Raw genomic sequence first — 14,046 nt, 5'->3', positions numbered from 1 at the left:
CTTTGATAGAACATGCAGGTCCCGCTTGGAAAAACAATGTCGCTTTAAGGGGGTGACTGTAAGGGCATAGATTATTATACAAGTTTGAGGAGACCGAAGTTGGACTCCGTGGAAGTCGGTACAGTATACCAAAACCCCAACAGTTCATACATTAACTTGGTGATTCTCAACCAGTGTGCTGTTGCTGTGCCATGAGGGATCATCAGGAATGCCACAAAAAATTATCCAGTTTCACTCAATAGGTCTGAAAATGAAGATTTATATAAAAGTAATGTATCTTCGTTTAGTTCTCTATTCCGACAGGTAGAGCGATTAAATGCTACATCGCAGCCATGATGGCACATAAAAACAAAACAATCATTTAAGCTCACAATCTAACCAATGAATAGTTTTCGTCTTCGGTGAAGCACGGGGAGAATGGGGAGGCCCAGGATGAGATTCAAAGCTTAAACCTCCTGATCCGGACTTGCAAACCGCTACTTCACAGTTCTGTCTAGTACAAACACGCCCGTCTTTAAACTTTAGAAGAATGGAAGCCTATTGTCAAATGTCTGTTTTATAATTCGTGGTCCTACTTTACAGAAAGGGAGATTCAAGCCCAGAACCTTTAAATAAGTCAGCTGTGCTATCCGCTGTCAACCCCAGCCCCACCAGACCATTTGTCAAAATGGAAATGATCTTTGCACCTGCACACAGAGCTTCACATCACCATCAAGAAAGACACACAACTCTTAACATGTTTTGTTTGGAAACGCGAGCCCTCGAAGTAATTGCCCGAAAATCACTCCAATCGTAATTGGTGGTCTGGCATTTTACTTTGGTCTCTACTCAATTTCCAGGCTTCAATAAATAGGGCTCAAATTCACGCATAGAAACAAACACACTCTAATTCATCAATCTCTGCCCTCTCCTTTGTATTCATGCTATCATGAGCTCTCTGCGTGTGTGCACCATGATGTATGTATGCAGTCCTGTGACCTCACTCTGATTTGGATCGTGTTTATCCCGAGGGGTGAGTTGGTCATTTCTGGCAGTTGCCGTAATGTTCTAAAGGTTGACGGGTTCTTCTTTCTGACATTACACGTACATCGGCAGGCACACAAAACATACAGATTGGTCTGCTGGTCGTATTCTGCACTTCTACATTGGAAATAAACACTGCTGTGGTTGAATTTTAAACTTCAACTCAAATAAAATGTAGTCGATGCAACATTGTAGATCATAAAGAAAAAAAAACTTTTTCCTGCTTTGGTTTGGTTCGCAGGGCCAATATGACATCGGTTAGCTGCTGACACACAAAGAAAGTAACTCCAAAAACAACACTTCAGTGGAATATTCATGATTCACTATGTATTAATTCACTTTTGCATATTTTGGGGTGGAATCTATCTTCAGTTTTTGCTGAAAAACTCACCGATAAGTTGTTATTGTGTTTAGGCTGACGCTTTGTCTAAGATAAAAGTACGGCCTTTGCTGGCCTAAAAACTATGAGCGGCACGGACTCACATTTAAAACCCAAATTGATTTTTATGAATTTATTTCCAACTGATTTTTCTCTTCAGTTTGTAGCATTTCTCTTGGGTTCCCTGCTATCAATGCTGTATTAAGATTTTTTTTTTTTTGTCCAGTTTTATTTCAGCCTCGGTGTGAGGCCATGTCAAAGTGCTATGGCCCGGGTCTTTAGAATCTATAGTTCTACCAGATTAATCTTAAACTATATTAACAATGAGACTGTTACTTTAATCAATCAGACCTCAAATTTGTCCTCAAAGTGCAGTGGCATTTTGTGATATTATTAGATAAATATTGGTTCTAAACTTCTCCAGATGGTATATGTGGCATAGTTGTGTGCTATTATATATATTTTTTTCATCTATGCATCCTGTTTGTGGTGGAATTAAAAGGTAGATGAAGTTGGGTAAATCCGCACTGAAGGATAGTACAGAAGTATTGTCGCAATCTTTTATGAATGCTAAGCGCAAGGCTGTTGCAGTGTAAAATGAGTTATGGATACCTTTTGCTGGATCCAAAAAGGAATCCCGGTGTACTGCCCAGTATGATAAATGGTCTTTTTCCACTCTGGAAGCTTCCCAATGTCCAGCGATGAACACCTGGGACATTTTACAAGGCCGAAAGGGATCATAAAGGACAAACCTAAAGAAACTCAAGGTTCTGTAAAAAAAATAAAATAAAATAAATCTTCTGCCATTTCAAATTCGGATTAAACAATATAGTCATGGGTCAGTGGGGACCCTTTGCCAGGTGGCAACAATTCACAGTAGTTGCCTGAGTGGAAATCTGATTATTTAAAAATACACTGCTTCCATCTAGTGGTAACGTTTAATAGAGCACGGAGAAGGAGATAGAAAACAATAAAAAAGTTTTTTGTTCGTTTTTTTTTCTCTCCGTTATTAACTGTGACAACCGTATGAATCAATGTTATATTATGAATAAATGCCAACTGTCACAACTAATACTTACCGTGCCTTTGATGTATACTGCATTTTGTTTGTAAATTCTTTGTCCTTTCATACCATAGTCATCCATATAGTACATTTCAAAAGCAACCAAAGTTTGTGGTTATTTCATGACATAAATGTAATTCGCATAATTATTCCAACGTACAATACGTTAAGTGACGACTCAAAATGTCCCGTTACTGTAAATAGTTGTTTAAATGTTTTATATCATTGACTATCATTGAGTCCTTGTATCGTCAGGCACAAAATCATGTCAACAGTAGTGAATCTAAAATAAATGTTTACAATCAGACGGAATGACACATATACAATCACACCCATAAGAATATAATTACACTGTATTAAAGTGTGGTAAAGGGGAATATTAATTTGCGCATAAGCAAACAGCGGACCTCCATTTCAGCAGTCTGTGCATAATTGCAGCGTTTTAAAACTGTGGCCGAGGCCACTGTTCATCAACATGACATTTTTGAAATGGAAATACAAGCTTCAAGGAAAGAGAAAATTAAATATCCCCCCTAATGCCGGCCATTTTTGGGGGTTTCTCCTGTGGAAAAACACATTGTTGAATAATGTCTTCCTCCTGCCTCAACACGCTACTGCCAAAAATGTCACCGCGTCCATTCCTATTAAATGGAAGGCTGCAGCGACAGGGTTGTGTTTTCAGGCGCGTGCCGTGCAGCTTCTCACTAACAGATGTCTGTATGATGATTTACGGGGGAATAGGCTGCTTCACTCAAATCCAGTCTCCCATGGCGAAGGTGGGACTGGATGATGACAAGGAGGAAGAGGCTCAATGATAGAATTTGTTGACGAGGCAAAAAATAAAATAAAGACGGTACAAGCAAGCCCCCCCCCCCACACACAAAAAAAAAGACAATGGAAACAGATAAGGGGAGCAATGTAGAATAGGAATTGGTTATAAACAGATGTGAATTAGTCAGCTACACAAAAAATAAAAGTAGTAATTTTCCGCCATCTTCTAGCAAACCAATTTTAGAGGGCCTCAGTTGGCCTCCCCTGCAATGGTGGGGGAACATTGTAGTTGGAATGGAGGGCAAAGCCTACACTCACCATGGTAATAAAACCTGGACCAGCTATTGGCCCGGCTGCACATGGAGTTGGAGCAAGTCACTCATCAAAATGGGTAATTTCAGCAAGAGAAGAAAATAGTGTGCGTGAGGGATCCTATAATTTTTAATCCTGTGAATATCAAGCATGCCACAGACATTGAATTTAAACAGTTGTGATGTTTAAAACCGGTTCTAATTTGCATTATAAGTCTCCTTCAATGGAGCTAATTTTGTATACATTTTAATGTCATGTCATTATCCAAGCCGCTTATCCTCATAAGGTTGCAAGAAAGCCGGAGCCTATCCCAGCTAGCTTCGGGTGAAAGGCGGACTACACCCTGAACTGGTCGCCAGTCAGTCGCAGGGTAGATAGACACCATCACTGAGCAGGAATCTATGCACCGCACCAAAGGCAAGCGTGTGTACCACTACACCATACATTACCTTACATCACCTAACATTCGAATTATTTAGAAAATATTGTTCATGGAAATTTCCATTCTCTTAGTGGATTAACACGGTCAAACTGAGAACTGCTGCAAAGAAAACTGTAGACGACTCCAGAAAAGAGCATCTTATTCTGTTACACCAGTACTATGCCACAAGTCAAACAAGAAGGGTTGAATAGTTGCATATTCTTTTAATATAAAATGTCACCATTACCCAACAGAATGAGCAATCTATGTACAGCGAGAAATGTTTTCTGGTTTGTGTACAGTTTTGATTACGACTGCAGATATGAAGTGACCCACATTTAACAGTGCAACATGAAAATGGGATTACATCATGTTCCTTTAGTTTTAAAAGTGTGGCTATTACTAAACAGCAGAAATAAAACTTACAAAAATAAATAAGTTAAAAAAAAAATCCCTTCCACCGCCCTTGTGGGGATACTATGTATTTTGTCCTACATCTGAGGCTGTTAAGAAACCTCGGATAATGTCCAGTTAATACAAATCTACTATCAAAAGCAAGCTATTTTAGCACAAAGAATGTAAACAATTTGCAACACGATTTCGTCAAAGTTGAAAATATGAGGTGATATATAAAACACATTGGATTCCCCCCCCCCTCAAATAAATAAGTGAACATAAAACCTGGTTAGACTTTGGAGGGAAAGAAAATATATATATATATATATATATATATATATATATAGGCAAAACCTAAACATTTTATTATTTTCGTCATTAAGCCTATCCCAGTTGACTTTGAACAAACATGCATGTTTTGGGGATTGTGGGAGGAAGTCAGAGTACCAGCAAAGAAAAAATAAAATATGTAAACACGGCCTCTCTGCTTAGAAAACTGGCTGATGACTACATAGTCAGGCACAAAAGTGGTACTTATTAAAATATCATCTTTGTAAGACAACATTCAATTTTGCCTGAAGGAACTGTGTCGATTTCTCTTACAAGCATGAGGTTGATATTCCACATCTTGTGCTGGGTAAAATACATAAGGCATTTGAAGAAAGGGGTCACTTCGGCGATGAAGAAAAGGAAAATTAGCAGTAAACTCTAAATGCAGTCAGGAGTGGCAACAATCCCTGAAAAAAATGGATGGTGGGAAAACAAGGCAAATAAAACTTTGATAACCATAATAGTAAAAGAACAATTGAGATCAAGTTGCTTGAAAAATGTTATTTAAACGTTAAAAAAGAACCTGGAAGGTATTCAAAAATATATTACTTTTTTCATAAAAATTCAACATCGACTGCCTGTTAGGAGAATGTACCAAAAAAGTTTTGAAACAGAAATAATTTCAGAGGCATAAAAATATAATAAGACAGAAAAGCAAAAATTTTGACTTCCCTGTTTCCCTCCCTTTTGCATTTTTTTTAAAGAGATATGCATGTAGTTGTCAAACCAAGAAGAACATGTGACAGTCCCTTTGGTTTCTAATATTCTCATCTTGTACAGACACTCAAGAAAGGCTTCTGGTTGGCGGTGCTGCCGATGCACTGGCGAGGTTGCTGGTACTGTGACGGTCCAGACTCATTCAACATTCTGGTTTGGAACGAAGCACTTCATCTTGCCTCCAAGAATCTAGATAAGTACTCACATCCTGGAAAGACTCCTATATCCTCAATACAAAGTGCAATCCTCTTAGACGTCAATAGATCCAAATAGAGAGTTTACTGGAAGTTGAAATTAGTACAGATTGCACAAATTTCAAGATAGCACAGGAGCCTGCTGTCTTATATTCCCACACTAAATACTTGCTACAGCAGAGATATACCAAAAGCCTTCATGTTTCTTTTTCTTGTTTTAGAGTCCGTGTAGCTCTCAAGAGTGAGTCCAGCTCACTGGAACCCACTGTGTGTCCATCTCCACTCTCTTCAATGCTCCACGCAATTCACCAAAGGCCTCTGAAAGATTATCATTGACTATGACCTTCTCAAATAGATGTCCGTACTGTTTCTCCATTGTCTGGGAAGTTGCCACCATCTCCTGAAAGTCCTCCTCCTGGCGTAGTTGTGAAAACAATGAGCAGATTAAACAAAAGCACAGATCAGTGTATTCTAACAATCGGGGCGAATTTGCACACTTTCCCCCTTCCCAATCAAATTCAGCAAAAATATGATTGTTGAGTGTTGCTAAATGTTTATCATGATGATCCTGTAGTGTATTGTGTGTCCTGAGTGTTTTGTTACTTGGAAAACAGCCAAGACTGACAATTAAAAATGGTAAATATGTTTAATATTTATGATCCCAAATCTTCATGTGTGTTCAACACCAAGTTCAGCCGAGCAACGAACTCCGTGGCTGCGGCATGAAACGGGACGATCGCTAATCAGGAAAATACCTAAAGCTGTGATTGATGACAGTCTTACTTCTGTCCCTCATGTCACACCCCACTATAAAATGTAAATGAAACAAAATCGCTCCTCCATTCTGTCCATGGATACTGCACTCACCGTAAATGGCTTAGCGGATCCCTTATCGTCTTTGCCTGAAATGAGTTTAGCATTCTTTCTTGTCTCCCTCAGTCTCTCGATCGTAGGAGGCTTCACGAAAACTACAAATGGTTTAAACTCTGCCGTCCGCAGGTGCTTTAAAGTCTGCAGGGAAAGAAAAGATATTCAAACTGCATGAAGAAAAGATGGGTAGAATGCAGAAAACTGAGAGGATTTTTGGGTGGACGGTGGGGGACACTCACATGAGGCTGAACGTCCAGTAGGCACACTTTGTTCTTGGAAAGGACTGACCGTATCGAGTCTAAACTTGTCCCATAGTAATTCCCTTTGTACTCACCAAACTCAATGAACCTAAGAGGTGAGACAGAAAGAAGAAAGATAAGTATATCGCTAGAAATATTTCTGTAATAATAAACAGGAATGGCCTTGATTTACTATGGAGATCTAATCCTACAGCAGAGACACAAACTAAATTTGCATGCAAGGCAGAGCAAAATAAGTTGGGAACTACCACTATATACATTTTTTGTTTATTAATTCAATTGTATACATGTTTCGTATATGCTTCCATTGTGCAGTGAGGTCAGCTACAGGTTTTTGTTTACTTGTTGTTGTGAATATCCGTCTCAAAGAGATTTTTCGAGATGAAATGGTATTCTACACCATCATTCTCCAGGTTCTTCTTGGCTCGACTTGTGTCTAAGAGAAACAAAGCGAGACAGAGGGGGTGAGAAAGAGGGTTGATGACCTCAATCTCAGACTCTGACTCACTGTTGGGCAAGAAATCGTGTGACGTAAGCCACTATTAACGTTGCTGGAAGTCTTAGGAAGACTAAAGTCTGGTTGTCCAAGTAATGCCTTGTGTATTACTGTCCAAAACAAGTGCAAACAGACTTTGACTTTCTTGGTTTTGTCTCTGCATGTAATGCAGTTACACAAGTCAGTGTGTAGTCAGGTAACAGATCAATTTTCACTCTTTTAAAGTACAGTTAAGATTTTCAAGCTTTTTTTTTCTCTACACTGTACTTAAAGAGAAGTACAACAGTACAAGCAAAACACATGGATGGGAAGAAAAACAAATTTTCTTCAGTAAATCAGGAGAGTTTGCAATTATTAGTTAATTTGTGACAGTAATTGTTTACTTTGAGATTACAGAAGATGTTTTTAAGTGTTTACTCTTCTACAATAATATTTGGCGAGACAATTGCTATAGTTAAGCAACTGTAGCAACTCCAGTGTAACTGAGTGTAACTACACATACATACATACTACATCTTGAACAATTAAAAAAGCATATCTATCAATTAAACCATTTTAACAATAGTCGATTTTCAACAATATTTGTGCACCTTTTCTGATAAAAATAAAGTAGAATAATTCTAATACCATTTACAAAAGTGCAATATGGTATGAAAATATTTGTTTTGCTTTGGCACAGGAAAGGAAATTTGAACAAAGGGTTTAGGAGCAGGTATGTGTTGTTTCAAAATGTGCCACGAGTCTGATCATCCCACTTCTGGAAGAGGTTTTTAATGAACTCTGAGGAGCAGTATCAACAAACCTAAATTTCAACACTGGCCTCTTGCAATGATTCACAAAATTTGAAATGTTCATATTGTTTATAGAAGAAAAAAAAAAGTCAACTTTACGTGGGATGGTCACACTGAAGTGCTCTGGATCAGAAATCAAAAGTTTCCTCTTCAGCTCATTCAAGCCAACCCCAGTCGGTCCTACAGAAAGGCCCAAAAACATAGATGACCACCTTCTCATGCTCTATCACTAATGATCTTCAATTCAACTAATGCCGTCTATGCCACCACACTACTCACCAACTAGGACAACCAGCCGGTGCTTCGCTCTACTCTGCCTCTGGTATTTAGTGACCTCTTCATAAGTGGGCACGTCAGCTGTGTCATAAATTTCACTCTTCTTACACTCGTACATGGACTTGTTGGTCTTCTTGTCTTTCCTGCTGAGGCGGAAGCTTCTTCTGAACCCAACTGGCATCAACAAAAATGAGATAAAAAAAAAAAAACAATTTTAATTATCTGGCCTACATGTACTAAATAGACATCTGTAAGGTACAGAGAACAAACTCAGTGTCTCCATCCCTATTAATGTGCCAAAACATACAACCACACAGAAGCCTGAAGCTAAGTGGTTTCAATGTTCTGGCCAATGCCTCTATGATTTAATGTCTGATACCACAAATTGTACTAAAAAGCTCAGCTCATGATTGTTATCTTTGGCTTCATCGTGGGTGACCAATACCATCTAAAAGTGGATAAAAGCATGAACAGTGCTTTTTGGAGTATCAAATGAAAACACCTTGGCTTGATAGAATAAACAAATAGTTTGATTGGTCATAAAATTGGATGGTTATAGAGGAAATAGAAATTAGTTGAGGTTCAATTGGGGGAGGAATCTGCTGATGAGAGAAAAGATATTCAGACGTAAGGGAATAATTTCAGGACAGACAGAAATGCATCCTTTGAATGGAATCCATTCATTTTCGACTGTTCCCTTCTGTTCATGGCTACGGTGATTCCAGCTGACTGGGGTCCTGGTAGCCTACACATTGGTTACACATCCACTAACAGTGTGCATATGAACCACACACTGTGAATACTGTATAACTATAGAATACTGCAATTAAATCCATCACTGGTCATCAAAGGTTGAGTTAAGAATTGATTGTATTTGCAGTTTATGATAAACATGAAATCTCTGTTACCTGTGTACTTTCCACTCTCGTCACTGATTTTAGAAAGTGGTTCCTAACCCAAGTTAAGACCTGTGTTTTTTTTGCCACTTTGTGTTATTATACAGCAATTAAGGATAAGGACTGTCTTGTCCCAAAACAATGGTTGCAACATGCTTGGCCCAAAAAAATTCAATCACACCAACCAACCATCCATCTTCCCTTAGAGGTTGTTCGTTGACGCTTCCTCAAAATACGAACAGAAACCACTTAATGCCAACCACATTACTTTCATCAACAATCTTATGATGAGAACAGTATAAAAGTCAATTTGGACAATACATATCCAATAGCGTTGATAATATCAAATTCTAAATTTTGCACATGCACAGGATTTCCACTTTGAGCTTAAAACAGACTAGCTTTAGTGTCTTCTAGAGTAAAAGAATACCATTTAGAAAATTAAAATGGGGAAAGGAGACAAAAATGAACATGGTCTTCGCTGCAACTTTCAAAGTTGAAGGAAAAAAATGAAAAGGAGTACAGGAAGAGAGGAGAAAAGAACAAATCTCTCACCTAGACGGGATCCGCTAATAAAGTCAGCATCCTCTGGTGGTGAGAAAAGGAAAAAAGGAGGGCCCAGAAGAGAGGCATATTACAATGTTGGAAGAGAAGAGTCAGAAGTGACAGAAAAGGGGGACCAGCAATCCAAACTTAACATAGGGTTATTGAAAGAAAAGTGTACACATTCCACTTTCAAGGAATGCACATGACTGCAGCAAGGAAAACCGGGCCGAATATTTTAAATTTATTCATCAAAGTGTATCAGCCACCCCATTTGGAAAAGCAACATTTGAATTTTTCATCTGGTTCCAAGGTTCAAGTCAACACTACCATATCCATGTCCAGTGCCTTGGGGGATCTGACCTGACATGAATACACAAGAGCCAGCAGCTTTGATTGCTTAAAAAAAAACAAAAAAACAATACAACACAATCTTAATTACAAAAGCTAATAATAATACTTGTAATATTTGACTACAGTACATTTTAGTAGATGTTAAAGAGATAGGTTAGCCAATTAGTTTCTGATTTATCTTTAAAACACATTACAATTCAAAGAGAATATGTCTTAGTTAAGTGATGAAAATTGCACAGCGCATGTGAAGGAAATCTCCAGATTACTGTAAGTATAAAGATTTGGCCAAAGTGGCACACAGTGTCATTCAATAAATAACGTCCAGTAAAAAATATATATTCATGAAATATGACAGTTTGCACAACACAAGGGGGAACATTTATGTGATCCAGTCATAGAGACTCTCTCTGTTAATGAATAATACAATGATAAATAATTAGTTCTAGAAATACATATAGGGCAAAGATAACGTGATTTATTTCTTATTGCATAATTATTATCATGGTTAATAATTAAAACCCTATTCAGTGAGAGGTATTAGACTGGTTGTACCTTCAATTTCCTCAACTGTGAGAATGAGTGCAGAAAGCAAAAAAATTAATTGAGTATGTTAGAGAGAAGGATGGATTAAAAAGAAAAAAGATAAGAATTAAGAGGAAAGGAAAACAAGAGGAAAACACCTACCAAACTCTACAGCCACATCATCTTAAAAAAGCAAAACAATCTATTATTAGCCTGTATAAATCGTCATTTCACCAACAAAAAAAAGGTTTATATGACTATCTAATCCCTATATAGTTACTTCTACAAAATGACTTCTATATAATAACAGTATCAGTCTATGCTGCACACACAAGAACAAAGAGACTCACAGTCCAACACGCATGGCAGCAAGAAATGTGAGATGGGAAAAATAAGTGAGTAAATATGAACAAATTTGGTCAGTTGTGTGCACTATTTTGCTGCAACCAGAAACTACTAGTACATTCACACAGACCTCAGTTATGGCAATTGTTTCATTTGTCACTATTCTGCTCTATTCAATACAAATATTGAAACACAAGTTCAGAACATTCATAGCAAGATCATGAAGAATAATTCTGGGGGCACTTCTATGTATACAAAAATCATTTTAAACAAATCTGATGCTTTATATTTTACATAATCACTGAGAAATGTTTCTAAAAAAAAAAAAAAAAGCCCCGAGCACATGAAAGCCCTTTAATTATTTAATGTAACAAAATTGATCATTGTAACTGCATGATGTGTGTGTATGAAACACCAAAAAAATGCATTCCATCTTTCCATGGGTTTTTGTGTTTGCATGAGCCATACGACAACAGTTATTTTCTTTCTCCCAAGTTATACATTTTCTGATCTCTTTTAATAAAAACTTACTCGATCGTCGAATAGAAGACCTCTGGATTGGTTGAATTGCAATAGGAGTTCTCAACGCTAATCTCCTGTAAAATAGACAATCACATGGTCAGATAGGCTTCATAAACAGTTTTTTGCAACAAGAGATGTGAAGAGTTCAGAGCAATGATGGGGGAAATTGGATAAAGCAGTAATGTATTAGTGAAACTTGAAAAAAAAAAAGTATTTCTACTTTGAATGTGATTTTTTTTTTCACATTACGCTCGGCTAGGCCACCTGAGGACACGCTGTTGTGAAATTTTCCAAAGAGTTATCAAAAATAGGTCACTGATCATTTCAGGGCAGAGGTGTGGAGATTTTTTTTTTAAATTATTATTCTCACCTCTCTTGAAACTGTTTGGAGGGGATTAAGCCGGCACGGGGGTTAGCATCCCCTTCATGTTTGGCTTGCCACCAGGTTGCATCATCTTGGCTCATGATCTGAAGAATGGAACCCTTTTTGAAGGCGAGTCCGGCCTCTTTACATGGGATGGCTTTGTCATCTTTTGGGTCATAGTCAAAGAGTGCCTTCACAAACATCTGAACGTTGTAGTACAGATAGCAAGGCAAAGAGGGAACAACAGGAAAAAAAAAATTCAAAGTCTTTCTAAAAAAATATAATATATTTATGTACACAAGGAATAAAGTCATGTATAACAACATAAAAATAATTCGAACGTGAGTCAATTTACAGCAACAACGTCACCATTTATGCCTCACCTTTGGCTCCTTGGTTAATGCGTCCTCCTTGACCCCAGGGACAACTTTAAAGGTAATGGCACCTTGTGACTGGGCCTGAATATGAGGAGAGAAAAGATAGGGACTGTGGGTTATGTAACTAATAGATATCTAATTTGAACACCGCTCTACTTGGAAAACCTACAAGACATAGCGTCACTTTCCAGAGGCATGCAAGCAGTCAAAGCGCCAAGAAAGATTACTTATTGGGAGGCAAGTGTTTAGTTTTAGAATGGATATGGAAGTCACAGATTCCTGGATGAGTTAAAGGAAGTATAATGGCTCACAAATGAGAAGTGCTATTTTGGCAAAGGAAACGGAGAAGTCACAATAAGACAAGTCGTACCAGAATACGAATAATTTCCTCGGGTTTCTTGTCATCCACAGGGATTCCATTGACCTCCTTCAGTTCATCTCCAACATGAATGAGGCCTGTCACACAAAATAAATCCCAGTCCCTACATTGAAACTTGAGTTCATTAACTTATATATATTGTACTTTTCAAATATACAAAATCAGATTTTTTGACATTTACTACTCTCTTGTCTTATTAGCCATACAACTGTTTTAGCAAAATACACTTGACACAGTACACAGTAGTTATCCATATCAACTATTTCCACAACATACACGGGAAAAAATGTTGTTTGTATTAATGTCGATAGCTGATCACAATCCATAAAACCAAACACAGTTTTGAAATGTAACGAAAAAAATAACATTATTTGACAAACCACTTCTGTCTGCTGCCCCTCCTTTCATGATTCGGGCCACAAGGATGGCTCCTGTGAGATCATCTTGTTTTATTGTAGCTCCCTATATAAAGTTAATGAGGAGAATTAACATTTCGCTAACGAACACCATATCACAGCATTTTTGTTACTTCTGTATTATTACGGGTATATTCCAGTCGTCAAAACGGTTCAAGTTGGACTGTTGCAAAAGCCGTACCAATTTTAAAATAATGAGGAAAAATAATAGTACTAATAAGTATCTTACGAGGGGCTCCTTGTTTTTAACTAGTCTGATGATCTTCACAGAATCCTCATCATCGTTGATGTCATCAGGCATTGGAGGTAGTTCGGGTTCATAGCTTTTCTGTGCAACGATATCATGGACTGACAGAAGGCTCTAAACGAGGTGGAGAAATAGCACAGTACAAAGAATTCATCGAAGAGTACATGTGTCTTTATGGAAAAATCCCCTCATCATGCAGATGCTGAAACTGTGTATTAAATGGGGCATTAAGTCAGCCAGTTTAAAACCCCAATTCTTGAAACTTAGATTCATGAAAATTGAGACCGTGCTCGGGATGGACTTTGATTTCAGTATAACTTGTTTTTCAAACAACCAATTCAAATTAGTAGTTTGGAGTATAATACAGGTACATCACGATCATGGACATATTAATGATGCAAATAAATATTTAATTTAAAAAAATCGATGCACGTTTGACATAGTGTGAGTAATAATTTGTAAATTTTTTGTGTTTTGATAACGATAACGATAGGTTTTGATAACGCCAAAGTGTCGTGAGAGGGTAACGTTGCAGCAAGTTGTGGAAGTATATTTCATGTAGTTGTGACAATGGAGTGAAAATTGGGTAAAAGAGAATGTCAAGCTATTGATGGTATAAATCCTCACCTTCAAGTGGGGTTTGGACAAAAGCTTGAGAAGTTCATTCATTTCTGTATTTCCTGATTTCTCTTGAAACTCTTCAGACAACTGTAAATAGAATGTTTCTTAATTTATAGCCATTTGAGAACATAAATTCAACATTCATCTACAGTATTAAATTT

The 14,046-nt window shown here is 37.6% G+C and overlaps 1 protein-coding gene across 3 annotated transcripts in view; it reads right to left on the bottom strand.

The window, feature by feature from the left end:
- Positions 1 to 4,191: 4,191 nt before the first annotated feature.
- The window catches only part of mpp7a (MAGUK p55 scaffold protein 7a), a 29,080-nt gene continuing 19,225 nt past the window's right edge, over positions 4,192 to 14,046 (bottom strand). For all 3 annotated transcript variants that reach the window (XM_061805072.1, XM_061805073.1, XM_061805071.1), the window contains exons 5-17: positions 13,892 to 13,972; positions 13,247 to 13,378; positions 12,982 to 13,063; positions 12,593 to 12,678; positions 12,229 to 12,303; positions 11,852 to 12,048; positions 11,491 to 11,555; positions 8,303 to 8,473; positions 8,123 to 8,203; positions 7,079 to 7,172; positions 6,716 to 6,824; positions 6,474 to 6,617; positions 4,192 to 6,021 (exon numbers count right to left, since the gene is read on the bottom strand). In XM_061805072.1, the coding sequence (XP_061661056.1) occupies positions 5,842 to 6,021; positions 6,474 to 6,617; positions 6,716 to 6,824; positions 7,079 to 7,172; positions 8,123 to 8,203; positions 8,303 to 8,473; positions 11,491 to 11,555; positions 11,852 to 12,048; positions 12,229 to 12,303; positions 12,593 to 12,678; positions 12,982 to 13,063; positions 13,247 to 13,378; positions 13,892 to 13,972 (1,497 nt within the window). In that variant the 3' untranslated portion in view covers positions 4,192 to 5,841. The remainder of the gene's footprint in view (positions 6,022 to 6,473; positions 6,618 to 6,715; positions 6,825 to 7,078; positions 7,173 to 8,122; positions 8,204 to 8,302; positions 8,474 to 11,490; positions 11,556 to 11,851; positions 12,049 to 12,228; positions 12,304 to 12,592; positions 12,679 to 12,981; positions 13,064 to 13,246; positions 13,379 to 13,891; positions 13,973 to 14,046) is intronic.

The sequence above is a fragment of the Syngnathoides biaculeatus genome, chromosome 19, assembly GCF_019802595.1.
Source record: "Syngnathoides biaculeatus isolate LvHL_M chromosome 19, ASM1980259v1, whole genome shotgun sequence".
Lineage (NCBI taxonomy): Eukaryota > Metazoa > Chordata > Actinopteri > Syngnathiformes > Syngnathidae > Syngnathoides > Syngnathoides biaculeatus.
This window is presented reverse-complemented; position numbering and strand designations above follow the sequence as displayed.